Source organism: Lemur catta, chromosome 10 (assembly GCF_020740605.2).
Source record: "Lemur catta isolate mLemCat1 chromosome 10, mLemCat1.pri, whole genome shotgun sequence".
NCBI classification, from domain to species: domain Eukaryota; kingdom Metazoa; phylum Chordata; class Mammalia; order Primates; family Lemuridae; genus Lemur; species Lemur catta.
The window spans coordinates 8339246-8353665 of NC_059137.1; the positions used below are offsets into that span (position 1 = coordinate 8339246).

Sequence of the window (14420 nt, forward strand, 5' to 3'; positions counted from 1 at the left end):
AAGACATGAAAAACTCAGAACATATATTTCCCATGATGTATTTGAAAACTGCTTGAGAATTTCCTCTAGCAAAATGAAGAAATAAACCAGGAACAGGAAAACATGGAATACAGGAAATGGTGGATCCAATCGAGGAGTAGAAAAGGGAGATTCTGGGATGAACGATGGGCAGCAGGCCTTAAGAACAACTGGTCCTTTGCTTCTGTAGGTGAAATTGCGGTAAAAAGCTAAAAAAAAAAAAAAAAGAACAACTGGTCCACTTTGGATGAGCCCTGGAAGAGATGTCTCCAGAGAAAAAGAAGTTTTGATAGAAAACCTGATATGATGGCACATAGGTGGGTAGATATATTTATTATATTACTACATATTATACATATAATTATATATAAAAATAAAATAATTTTGAGATTATATGCATGTGCACACACACATATATCTGGTAGATAGGGTAAAAAAATTTTTTAAAAAAGATAATTAGAAATTCCAGGGAAATGACAAAATATTCAAGAAAGCACACATTATTTGTAATTTACTACTTGACTATACAGTAAGGCATATTTACTCATTCCTAATCGCTGCAGTACTGAATACACATTTAACAAAAGTGATTTAACTAGAGTGATGAGAGTTTTTAAAGAATTAGGGAATATGGTTCAAGAAAATGAAACCAACAACTATCAAATGAAGAAGTCACAAGATGCTGTCTAAAGTGGATGGGTCAAGAAATTGTAGCAAAAGCATATTGGTGGCCAGGAAAAATCTATTTTTCTACGGGCACATGGTGGTTGTGCACCTGTAGTCTCAGCCATTTGGGAGGCTGAGGCAGGAGGACTGCTTGAGCCCAGGAGTTTGAGGTTGTAGTGAGCTATGAAGATGCCACTTCACTCTAGCTCAGGTAACAGAGCAAGACCCTGTCTCAAAAAAAAAAAAAAAAAAAAGCACACATTGGTGAAAATGTGGCAGAAACTAAGAAACTACCAGAAGAAGCTGCTAAATAATTGGAAGTGGTTGCCTCTGGGAAGTGAATGGGGTGTGCAGAGATAGAGTGATGAATGTCTGTTGTTTCATTAAGCCTTTTAGTACTTAGTGATTTTTTTAAATGAATAAGCATATTTATGCTCATAAAAATTCTTTTAAGATTTAATTTTTTAAATACAGGGTCTGTTTATTCAGAAAATAACAGCATATACTTACATATTTTAAACTTTTATTACAAGTAGAACTGTAAACTGCAAATCTCATATGAATTGAGAGGCCTTTAGATTTTAGAGCTTATGTGAAGCCTCAGGAAGAAATCATCAGAACTACATACAGAAAATAAATGATTAGCTTACCTGGAGTCAAACAGATACTAAAGCCATTCACAGTGAAGAAAAGAAGTAAGGACGTTAAGATTAAGGAAAGTTTACCAAATGTAACAGGCAACTTCACTTCTAGTGAAGTTGAGAAGTCTTGTGAGATTTCCTTCCATGTATACATTAGGACTGTAACTGACTGTGTGACTGCAGTTGTGTCGCACTCAAGCAAATGATGAATCCTATGAGCAGAGTGACCATGCTGGTTGTACTTACTCTACTAACCCCTGTATCTAGTATGATTCCTGACACGGAGGAAAACAGCGCCAAAATATTTGTTGTATAAAAGAATAAAGAGAAACTTAAAACAATGATAACTTAAAATTCCAGCTCCTTGGAAAGTTTGAATATTTCAGTAATGCTTAGGCAAAAGAGTATATAAAATCCAAGATTCTGGACTATTTACAAACCACAAATAATTAGAACACTATTTATTAAATTATGTGATAAGGCCAAAACTATATTAAGAAGAAAATTCATGGTTTTAAACTCATTTATAATTAAAAAGGAATTAATAAAACTGAATTAAATATTCAATTCAAGAAGCTAGGAAAATTGGAGGAAAAATAGGTGAAATAGATTAATAGATAAAATTAGACATAGATATATTAATAAATGAAATAAAGTTCAACATCAAACCTATAGAAATGATAACTAAACCCAAGAGCTAATTTTTATAAAATGTCAACAAAATAGGCAAAACCTCTACAAGAAAGGCAGAAAGGAAAAATATACAATATAGGATTGAGAAAGGGGTTATAACCACATATGCAAAGTAAACTAAAATTACAAGGTGAAAATAAAGTCCTTGCTTATTGATCTTAAGTCATTTTCAAGATGTAAGGGATAAATAGGACTCATAAACCACAGATGAGAAGTCAGGAAGATCACAAATCCTGGCAAAATACTTGAAGAAGTGGGTTGCTTTGGAAATTTCCCTTTGCCATGCTTTGAGTACCTTGTATGTGGCACTTGTATTTGACTGATCATGAACTACCATTCACCCAATTCTGGTAAAGTAGTGCAAATCTGGAAGTTGTCTCAATGGAGGGGAAAAAATAGTTCCTCTAAATTTTCATTATGAGGACATTGGTGTCTTGTTCCCTTGCCTCGAGAGAATAACATTCCTTGATACATAGAAATATATTTCAACAAAGAGACTATTGCTCCAAATATGTTAAAACTGGCCCAACATTCTATTTCAAGTCCAGTGTCTACTGTTGGTATGGAAAGAATTTTTAGTGCTTGTGGATAATCTATGGAACAATGGATTCAGCAGACAAAGTACAGAATCAGTAAAGAATGGAACTGGAACATTTTTTAAAAGTAATTTTTTACCTCTTTGAATATAAAATATAAGTTTCTGAAAAATAAGACTACAAAGTCACATATCTAATGTAAAATATTAGATGCAATGGAGACCACTATATGTAACATAAGGAAAAATTATAACTGAAATTTAATGATATCCTGGCCAGCTGTCCATGTTTGTCTTTGACTAAGGCTCTTTTAAACCCTGTACAAGTAGAAGTTAACTTGTAGGAAATGCAGTAATGCAAATAATTCCTGTCTGTAGAAAGGCAAATGTGTCTCACAGAACACCACTGACGATCACTTTGGGAATAATGACTAATTTTGCATCCATTTTGAAAGTTGCTTTGGCATTTTGTACCTGACTATAAAAGTGTGGTACTCTGGGTTCTTTTCTGATACAATTGTAATATCTTGCTGGTCTCTCATTAATTAATGAGTTAACTAAAATCTTTGACAATTATTCATTTTATATTTGTATGAGTCATGATTTTTATCTTTAAAAAAATTATCAATTAATAGTTTCATGCAAACAAATAATATACACATGTATCCAATCACATGCATATATACATACATGCACAATGTGTAATCTTATAGAACAATTGTCATCCTATATTTCTAATAGTTTTGTTAAATTTTTTTTTTTTATTTTACCATGGCAACCCCAGGAGACATTCCCACAAAGTCCCAAGAGCAGAACCAGGAGGTTGAGATTAATCCCCTAGTATAATGTGAGTTTGCCAAGGGGCCATTCAGGGTCCAGAGCTGGTCTGAGGGTGCATGTAGAGTCAGGCACAAAACACACATCCCATTTGTTCAACTTGGCTGAGCAATGAAAAGAGCTTGCTAAGGCAAGGAAGGGTCAGAAGCATCACCCAGAAGATGGCTCTCAAGAGAAAAAATGAACTCCACATGGGAAGGAGGAATTTCAGGAAGAGAGAGTCCTGAAATGAGTCTGGAGGGCTCTCAACAAGAACAGATGGGGCTGGAGAGGCCCCAGAAGGCATGAGCAGTGGCAGGAGACAGGCACACTCAGGGACATCCAAGAGAACAGCAGAGTTGGGCAAGGGTTGCTTTGAATAAAGCTAGAAAGGCAGAGGAGGAATGGAAACTCACCTTTTGGCAAAGTTTGGTTTTGACTTGGCCATTTAGATGCCAGGGACCTGTGACCACCATTTTGACTGCTTATTCTACTTTTTCAGATACTTCAGCTCAACTTGCCAGCAGGTGCCAATCCCAAGCCAGTAAGTGTGAATAGTGAATACTAATCAAAAAGGTAAGAATGAGTTGATTGTGGCCGTATTTTAACAGCAATTCCTCTGGACAACTCTTGCGTCCCTTGCATACATGACTTGGGGCTCTGCATTTCTGCGTTGCTGGTGGTAGCAGATGCTCTGCTGGCCATGGCTGAAAGTTGTTTGAGTTTTTAGGTCAGGAAGTAGGTGTGGAGTAGGAATGAAACCTTTTGATGTTTGCTACCACTGCCAAAATGCCTCTATTGTGTCCTCAGCACTCTGCGATACACTCAAAACCCATGAGCTTTCATCACGTGCCACGTCCCTAGATGCAAGTCTCCCTCACCCATGAGGACAGGCCAACCCTCTCTCTCATTCAAGCTCAGTATTTTTCCTTTACTCAAAGGTATCACTGAAGTACAGGGTTAGAAATACAAATGATAGTTACAAATTGGCTGACAAAAATGTTCATTATCGTAAAACTGAAGGTGGTGCTCAAATGACAGATTAAAAAGAAAGTGGCATCAAAATGGTTATGTGGGAGCATGCCACTTTGGAGGGACAGTGGCACAGAGCCCCCACCCTAGCAAGTGGTGGTGGTGGCGTGCACTAAAAACTGTCTTTAACCAGGGATGTGAAAACCCTGCAGCTATGGTTTGGGGAGATCACTCAGGTAGTGGTGTGAGGGTGGCCTAGAGAGAGTAAGACCAGAAGCAGAGACCAGCTGAAGAGGATGATGGATAGTTCAGGCCATAAATAAAAGGGCCTGTCATATAGGGATGGTTGCCTCTGCCAGCCCATTCAGGAATAGTCAAGAAGAGTTGAAAATAATAATAAAAATAGCAGCTAACACTTATTAAGCCCTTATACTTTGCTGGGCATAGTTCTCAACATTTTTAAAGTACATTTACTCATTTAATCCTCACTGTAAGACGCAGGCCCAGGGCTAAGCCTGAGTGTCTGATTTAAGAGCTCCCAACCTCGATGCCCCTCACTTCTTGGCTTACGGTCTCCACACCCATGCAGGTCATGTGTATTCAGATCCCTTAGCTACATGAGGTATAGGCTGGGGTGACAATTTATCATAGGTGAATTTTTCCACTCATGCGCCTTTGGGGCTCCCCCAGGCTGGGGGAGATTTTCTGATGCAGCAATACCTGTTGGCTCTCTGATTTCTATGGGTAGATAAATTCCAGCCCCCATGTGTGTGGGGCCCAAGTCTCCTCTCTCTACAGGAATTACGACCCCAGCTCCTAGCTGCAAAGGCCTAGATGTACTGGTTCCTCTCAACTTCTGCTCACTGTTCTGACTCTGAGAGCAACCTTTATTTTTAGCACATGGTGATTTCCCTTTCTTGGCTTCTAGTTTAGTTTTGCATGTTGGTTTTTTAATTTGATTGTATTTTATCCAGTATTTATTTGTGTTTGTGTGTTTGGAGCAGGAGATTGGGAGGGAGGGGCTTATTGCTCATCAGCTCGGATCTACCATATTGCCTAAAAGCCTAAAACACCATCTGTTAAAAGAGTCTTCTGGCACTCACCATCACCTTCCTGGAAACCAAAGTTTGACTTCAGACATGCCAAGTGTGAGCTGTCAAAGGAACATGCAAGCAGAGGGTTCTATGTCAGAGTAGGCAGCTGGAACAGGGGTCTAGGGCTCAGGAGAGGGGTCAGGGCCAGGACTGAAGAGCCAGCCATCACTGGGCTACAGAGGTGACAGCTGAAGCTCCCTAAAGGACGGGAATGAATCAGGGATGGCAGGGGCTGAGGTCAGAGCCTCTCAGAACATCCATATCCCGAGGAACAGAAGGAGTCAGGAGGAGCCAGACATCAGAATGGCAAGAAGAGAATTAAGCCAGGAAAAGAGAGCTTTTTCAAGAAGGGAGTGATGAACAGTGTCCAATGTGGCAATGTCAAGGAAGATGAGGGTGTAAATGTCAGCAGATTGATGCCCAGGAGTCCCTGAGGCACTGTGTCAGACACAGGGGAGCAGAGGCACTTCCTGGACGAAAGACTCTGAAATTCAAGTATGTGAATGCCACACATCAGCCACATATCCTGGGATGTGTGCAAAGTGGCCTTAGTTCTCTCGATAGAAGGAGTCATTCTCTGAACTACAGAGTTCAATGACCCTGTGTCCTCAGATGGCTGGGAGTGAGAGCCCTGCTCCCAGGACAGTTCCCCTTCCAGGTCGCCACCCTGCAGACCCGGCCCCCGGAACCATCAGCTGTGATTTCCTGCCTGCTAAGAACTTTAATTTTCACTTTACTGCTGCAAATGAGTCAAACTCTCTGGATCAGTTCAGCAGGAAAGAGCTAATTGCTCTAGGAACGTGCACGGAGCAGGCAGAGTGTGTGCACCCGTGTGTGTGTGGATGTGTGTGTGTGTGTATTCAGTGTATAGGGGTGTGTGTGTGGAGTGTGTAGCACTTGACTGTAATTGCCATAACGAATGATGCACCCATACTCCCGGAATTCCATAGCCCAGGTCACTCACAAAACGGTCTCTTCCTGGGATCACTCTGATCAGAGAAAGTTTTACCAGCTTCCCATTTGCTCAGGCCCCAAACCTAGGCCTCACCCTTCATTCCTTTCTCCTCATATCAGCATCCCGCCCAGTGCACATCCTGCCGGCTCTCCCCAGAACACATCCTGGATCAGTCTGCTGCTCCCCACATCCACTGCCGCACCCTGATCCTGCCAACATCCTGGATTCTGCCCTAACCTCTCAACTAGGTCCCTGGTTTCCACTCGTGGTCCCCACCTCCCACCCAATTTGTTTTCCAGACAGTAGCAATAGTAATTAAAAACACAAAAACCAAAGAGCAACTGTAAACCAGATTATGTCCGTCTCCTGTTTAAAACTATTCAGTGCACTTGGAATAGAACCGAACTCCTCTCCAGGGCTCTGAGCCCTACACGATCGGCCCCACTGCCCAGCCACTTCTCACACCCATCTCCTCCTGGCCCACTGGGTTCCGGCCACACTGACCTCTGAGTTCCTTGGTCACACCAAGCTTATTCCCACTGCAACCTTTGCACAGGCTGTCTCCTCTGCCTGGAACGTTCGTCCCCTCATCTTGGCACAGCTGGTTCCTTTCTGTCATTCAGGCCTTGACTGAAAGCACACTGTCTCGGTGCACTGAATGCCCGTGCTAAAGCAGACACCAGTCATTCTCTATCATAATTTCCTGTGTTAGTCTTCTACATCGCTTTTATTCCAGTCTGATAGCTCCTTGTTCATTACTTCATGCATTCAACAAACATTCACTGATCGCTTCTAGGACCAGCCAGACTAGGCATGTGTTTATTCTCCCTGAATGTGTCTATCTCCCCTGAATAACATGAAAGCCCATGAAGACAGGGGCCTTGACTATAGCCTCAGGGCCTGGCATGAAGAAGGCATTTGATAAATATTTGATTTGCAGAATGAATCAGAGCTGCATGGTGATGTGTACTCAGGAAATCAGAATTGGCTGATACAACTTCTTGCTTGGGTTTCATGGCTTTGAGGCAGCCAATATTCCAAAGTGGCCCCAGCGCTGGGATAAATCATTCCCTGTCTGTGTTTTTCCAGGCCAGTCATGACTCCCTCCCTGTTTGTGTATCGACAGTATTTGTTAAGGGCCCACTGTGTGCAGCCCTACACTCAAAGCCAGTCTCTGTCCTGTCCAGCTCACCTAGCTGCGGGCACTCAAGTGGCAGGTCCTCCCCTACACACCTGCAACCCCCTTCGGTCCAGGTTTCCAGGATATCTAGGGTTTTGGTGTAACCCCCAGAGACAGCCCTCAGAAAGCCAGCCATGCCCTGCCTTCTGGGGCCTGTGTGCCAGCCTCATTTCCCTGGCCCCACTTCTCAAGCAGTGTGTGTGCCTGTTTGTCCCTGCCCTGTGCCCAGCCTGATTCCATCACGGTCCCCACCATCAGCAAGCCATTCAGCATGCTAGCCAGGAAGAGGGACTGTTGGCCCCAGCTGGACACGACTGGATCACACCAGCTCTGGCACTCGCCAGCTCTGAGATCCTGGACAGGTCACTCTACCTCTTCCAACTTCAGTTTCCTCCTTTGCAAAATGAGGAGGTTGGTCCCTCTATTGTCCCCTGCACCTCCCTGCTGTGGGCCCATAAGGGAGCCCAGCTCAAGGGACAAGTGAGGAGGAAACAGCTCTCTTTGGACATTTCCGTGGCTAATCTCATTACCAGAAATTACTAGCAAAAGAAGGATGCAATGCAATTCAGGACAACACATACAATTCAAACAACAAATGTATAACTGGGCACCAGGGATACAGAGAAAAATCAGACATCGTCACAGAGGAATGCAGTCAAAAGGAGGAGGCAGACCTGTAAACAAAACTGCAGAGCAGACACATGCTCCACCCTGCATGCTGTCACCAAACAGGTGTACCAGGAAGACAGACAATGGAGCTGGCCATTTCACTGGGGCTGGGGGTGATCTGGATGAAGGGAAAAGATGATGAGTTTGGCCCCCTCCATTTCTCAAATGCTCTGTGCCAACTGCAGTCCTTGAATTAACAGGACAGGTGAGTGAGAGGGGAGAGTCTGCTCTAAAGCAAAGGCTGAACAAGTAGTTCTCCCAACAAATGACCTTGGATACCTCCTATTGTGATTCATGCAAGGTATATCACCCCCTCTCTCCCTAACACAACAGCATGGCAGCTGTCATTCTTATTTCCTAAGATGCTGCATCTACCTGCCTTTTGCCCTGAGAGGTGGCTCAGGGAAACAGCCCTGGCTCTCAGCCTTAAGAAATAATAGAGAGGTTTCTCAGAAAAAGAAGAGGGATGTATTGTTGCCCTGAGACCCCTGTTCCTTGGTGGCACATAATCTTAGCTCCCTGGCATTTCCTTGGTTCCCATCAGCTAAATGCCCACTGAGGTGGCAAAGACAGCACCTAATCCTAAATGACTGGAGGAGCAACAGAAGCCATGGCTTGGATTAACCAAAGGGTAAGTGGCCAGAAGGCATTCTTTAGGGCAGCCTATAAGGTCTGCTGCCATGTCCCCTCCCTGATGGGCACTTCCAAGTTCCTAATGCAACACTTTTGGCAGAGGAGAAAAAAGAAAGAAAAAAAATTCCTCTCTTGTTATGAGTGATGGGTGGAAGGTTGAAATTTTCTTGTTTGGGTCAGTGGGGCATGGTGGTTAAGAGCATGGACTCTGGTGCCAGACTACTTAGGTTTGATCCCAGCTCTGCCACTTAGCTGTAAGACCCTGTATAAACCATTCTACCTCTCTGTGCCTCCCTGTCCTCACCTATAAATAAGAATAACAATAGTACCTGCCTCAATGGGTAGTTGTCAGGAAGAAAAGGGTTAACATATATACAGCATTTAGAGCAGTGCTTGCCATATGTTTTCATCTTGGCAAATCCATGAGGAAGAACAGTTGACCCAGATGGCCTGGAAGGGAGTAAGGTGAATATAACCGTGCCCTTGAATGGGTCCTGGGTGGGTATTCCATCCCAGGCTCCCCAAGGAGCTATGGGAGGCTTATCTTCACTGTAGCAAAGACCCACCAACAGTAGTGAGGACTCGGCCATCCTGAGCAGTGCTTACCAAGCCAAACAGAGTGCTCCTACGTATTGCTCTGGCTGATGCAGTCCCTCTGTTCTGGCAGGATACAGCAACCCTTGAAGAACACTGCCCAATACTTCATTGATAGCCCTGCCCTGCCACCAAGCAGGACCCTTAGACACCCCCAGCCCTCTGTTGCTACCTCTGCCTTCACTGACCATGCAGCTGAGAGGGGTCATTGAGAGTTACAGTATTACTGACAATTAGGTCTATGCATCATGAGAAGACTCCAAACTCATCCCTCTGGGTCCTCACATAGCTCCCAGCAGTCCAAGAAACAGTAACAGCATCTAAATGATGGAAAATTCATTAGAAAAAGAATCTCCAAGCAACTCTTGAAAAAAGCCTCACTGCTCAGATGAACTTGGAATCATAGGGCTGGCAGCAACTGCAAAGACCAGTGGCTTCCAAACTTGCTTTCAACCTCCAAAGTCATTGCTCAGTTGAAATTCACCCAGAAGTCCAGTACATAAAACTGATACAAACAGGGGTGCTCTGGTGGAAATAGTGCCCGAGCTGCCTGCTTGGCACCCTCTCTCCATTCCCTCAGCCCCTGGTGGCCCCCAAGGCAACTCTAAAGAACCCCTAAGACTCCATGAAGCACTGATGGAAAACCACTAAACTAGGCCAACCTCCCGAGCAGATACGGGAAAATAAGTCCCACAGAAGTCATGCTCTGAATGGCGCCTGAACACAGACCTAGTTTTCTGACACTGGGCTAGCACTTCTTACTCCACTTTGCTAGGGCTAGATCTACGGAAAATTGCAATTTAAAGAAACAAGGCTCATTTCTGATCACCTAAAACATAATCCCTGAGTGTTTTAAAGGCTCCTGAACCAGCCAAGTAGGAAACAGAGCCCAGCCCCACAGACTGGCAGAAAGAAGTTCGGAAATGAGTTGCAGAAGCACATCTGACAATCCCATACAGTTTCCGTCAGTTCCGTGAGACATAAACAGGTCTTGAAAGGCTTGGGCTGTGTGGCTGAGAGAGACCCCAGACCAGGCAGGCCAGGAGGTGAATGCTAATGAGCTATGGAAATAGCAATTACTTCCCCCATGTCAGGCACTGTGCCAAGCTAAGGAGGATAAAGAGGCCTGAGATATTTTTAAAGTATTTTTACAGCAGAAAAACTTTCCTACAGACTCAATTATATAACTATCAGACTCCACCTCTAAGCTGAAATTATCCATGGCCTCAGGAAAAAAATTCATTTTTTCCTATATGAGGGTCACAGGTTTCTCCAGAGAAACTCTTAGCTGTATGGCCAGTGACCCAGGGCAACTGTGAGCCATCGGTCCAGAGACATCCCCAACGGCAGTTTGAAGCTGGCCAGAGAAGAATTCTGGCCAAGTAGAGGGCAGAAGTCATGCTGCTGACCCGGCCATCGTGCATTATGAGGTGAGATCCAGGAAGGTCCACTCCGGGGGGCTTCCGACCCCAGCCAGTGAGCACCCTCCCCACACCCTCATACAAGAACGGGGCTGAAGGAGTGAGGATGCCTAGAGAACATGTTATTAACTTGCAGGAACTCTGAGGTAGGCAAAGTGTAGACAGTCAGAGAAAGGTAGGGCTTAAGGAATGAAGAACTTCACCAATAAAATGACAGCCAAAATCAAAGGGACAGACTTGGGAAGATTAACTTACAGCCCAGGTTTTTGTCAGCCTGAAGATGGGAGCACTTTGTAATGCTGACACCACAGACATGAGAGAATGAAGGTTGTTGAGTTCTAGAAGTTTCTGAAAAAGATATGGAACAGATTATTTTGCTGCTATAAACAAAAGAACAAAAACATGCTCGAGTGATACCAAATGCTGTCATATTTACGAAATTCAATTACACTTAAAAATATCTCATGTAGAAAATATAGTTCTAGGAAGTTTATAGAAACCATATGCTGTTTTTTTCTCTTAAATTGTGAAAAGGTGAGTCTGCATTTAAACATTTGCAAAATTTCATAGGCTGACTAGTCAGGCTGCTGGACAGAGATGTGGCTCAGGATAAGGTTTGATAATGTGCTTTATGTTCTTTTTTTAGATGAATCTGAACACTGTCCCAGCAGGCTTTTATAAGCTAAAATCCTGGCTGTGCCAATAGTATCAATGTGGGGCTTCTGCGATTACCTTAACGCCCAAAAGAGAAAGAGGCTGAGGAAACATGTCAATCCGCATAATCCCTCTCAGCGGAAGCCAATGCTCTGGCTTCCCAATCACTTGACCATGCTCCTTTGAACCAAACCCCAACTTAGTGAGAACATTTGGATTCAATTCGGTCTCAGACAAGTTCCCTACCATGAAGCACAACAGAATGAGACACAGTTGAGTGGGCAGCAGAAAAATGTAATTGCTCTGTTCTGGGTTTTATGCTGAGGGAAACTTGCTAACAGGACTGGGGTCCCATTTCTCATTCTTGGGGGTCAGTGAAGTTTGGGTTATCGAGCAGTCTCTGGGAAACCAAAAGACCCGCTCCCACTACTTGTGTACCCTTCAGCAAGTTACCTTATCCTTCTGAGCCTTGGTGCCCTCATACTCAAAACGAGGAAGGCAATTCACGGCACCTCCGCTACATGAGACAGTGCGTGTCAACTGCCTAGACCAGTGGCCGGCCCCGGGGCAAGTGCTCAGAACCGTGTGGGTCTCAGTCTTCCCTGCCTGGGAGACTCGTCTTTTCCCTCCCCTACCACCTGTCTTTGGTGCTTCCAAGCTCAGATGCCACTTCCTCTAATCTGCCATTCCCAACCACATTCCCAGATCCGAGAAGGCTGGGGACTGTGCCTCTGCGTTCCCACAGCCATGTGTGCGTATCCCCAGCACATGGGCCTGGACGGGCTTCTTACCTGCCTCTCCCTCACCCTGCACCGTGTGTTTCCTGAGAGCAGGGACAGGGCTTTACCTACCATCATGTCCCCGGTACCTAGTACTATGCGCAGCACACAGTAGGGCCTCATGAAATGAATAAGTAAATGAAAAGCCCTTATGCTAGTCTAGTCCTCACTGCTCTGTTCCTCTGGGGAAATTTCTCCCTCATCACACAAATTAATACTTCATTTCATACATCTTGTAACATTCTCTAGTTGTTTCTTGTGTGTAAGAAGAGATTCTCTGAGTGAAGAGAATTTCATTCTATGTATCTGAATTGCTATGCCTGTCACAGAATTTCTTTTTAGAGATGAAAGGCCTCTGGGAGATTACCTAACCCACCCCTTTCATTTTAGAGATGGGGATGCCAAGGCCTAGAGAAAGGCAGGGGTTTGCACGAGGAAAGAGCCAGGGCACAGCACCAGCATGACGGTGCACCACGAGGAAAATGGCAGAGATTAAGGAGGGATCATTTTGGATTTCATGGGTGGGTGGGTGGGGACCATAAGCTCATTTTCAAACTGAAAGCCCCAGGAGGGCTGGAACCACATCCCACTTTCTCTTGTGGCCCAGCACAGAACTGATCAACAGCGATAAGTATCACTAATCCCAGCACCAGGTCCAAGTATTTCAGGAGAATCGCGGGAGGCGAACGTGGGCGATGCCGTGGACATTTACAGATGGGTGCACTCAGACTCCTGTGAGGGCAGCAGAGCAGCTCCCTGAAGGCAGAGAGGCACGGCTCTGATCCTGCTCTGCTTCTGACAGCTGTGGGGCCCTGAGCACGGATGCTTCACCTCTCTAAGCCTCCCCTTCCTCCTCTGCAAATGGAGTAATAATGAGGTGAGCCGTGGATATGATCGTGTCAGTAAAGCAGCTGCTGTGGTGCCCAGCTCATAGGGGCCTCAGTAAAGGGCAGCTTTCCTAGGATCTGGGGGGAAGACAACACATGCACACATGAAGCAAGCAGTGAACCACATAGAACAATGCTGCTGAGAGCCAGGCGAGCCCGCAGGGTTGAGAGCTGCATATGGGGAGGTGCTGTCTGGGCACGAAAGTGGTCCAGGAAGGCCCATGGGATGACACAGCCTGGGCTGGCAGAGATGAGGGAAGAAGAGGGAAAAGGTAGTGCCCAATAAGTGGCAACGACAGAACCCATCAGGCCAGGGTATAGGAGGTGGAAGGGGGGGGCTGCAGGGTCATCTGGTCCAGGCCCTAAGCTCAGGACTGGGTAGGGTGGGCTCTGTTGACTGGCAACAAAATTGTGCAGGATGTGATGGTACCACAAGCATTGATGCTAACTAAAACCCATCAACCCTTAGCACTGGCTAAATCTAAAGTAGGAGAATAAATGGATTCCAGGGGTAGCCGCTGAGACCTGTCTTGTGGAGGTCTTAGCCCAGGTAAGGAGAATGGCTGGCTGCCAAAGCTATGGGGTGGAGCGGCATGCTGCCAACTCACGCACACGGTGCTGGCGGTGGGTGGGGAGCCAGGCAGGTCTGACAGCTGGGGAGGTCAAGCCACAGCCCCCTGCTTGCACCCTGCCCAGCAGGTCCAAAGCAAAGTAGCTCCCAAAGTACTAAGGAAACGTATTTTTGAGACCAAAAAAAAAAAAAAAAAAAAGTAAAAAGGAGAGAAAGGAGGAAAAAAATAATAAAATAGCTTACCTTGGCTATTTTCACAAAATGGCTCAGGATTTCTGCCCTTATTTTTAAAGTCTGTGCTGTTAGAATTTCTCGTACAACCCAAAAACTGACCTGTAGAGTCAAATACACACACATACACACACACACCAGAAAAGTTGTTAAATGCAGGACCACCCATGGCACCCTTGCCCACCACTCTTATGGGATTTCCAAGAGGTCAGGAAATGGGGAGAACACAATCTCAGGTCACAAGGCAAGAGTTCCTTTATGGTGCCCAACCTCGCAAATGGGTCCTGTGTTCTCAGCACCCCTCTTCAACACACACAGAGGTGCTGGGAGAATTAGCACTTGCATCATCATGCAGGGAGTATCGGGCCTCTGAGATGCACAGATGTCTCTACAGGCGCTGTGGGGAATTCC

At 45.0% G+C, this 14420-nt stretch overlaps 1 protein-coding gene across 23 annotated transcripts in view; it reads right to left on the bottom strand.

Moving 5' to 3' along the window:
- Positions 1 to 14420, bottom strand: part of RALGPS1 (Ral GEF with PH domain and SH3 binding motif 1) — a 262547-nt gene that overhangs the window by 143652 nt on the left and 104475 nt on the right. For 19 of the 23 annotated variants that reach the window (XM_045563418.1, XM_045563417.1, XM_045563406.1 and 16 more), the window contains 2 exons: positions 14022 to 14111; positions 11143 to 11235 (listed from right to left, as the gene is read on the bottom strand). The exons of 1 other annotated variant lie outside the window; for it this stretch is intronic. In XM_045563418.1, the coding sequence (XP_045419374.1) occupies positions 11143 to 11235; positions 14022 to 14111 (183 nt within the window). The remainder of the gene's footprint in view (positions 1 to 11142; positions 11236 to 14021; positions 14112 to 14420) is intronic. 3 more of the 23 variants (XM_045563408.1, XM_045563420.1, XM_045563402.1) reach the window with 1 other exon arrangement.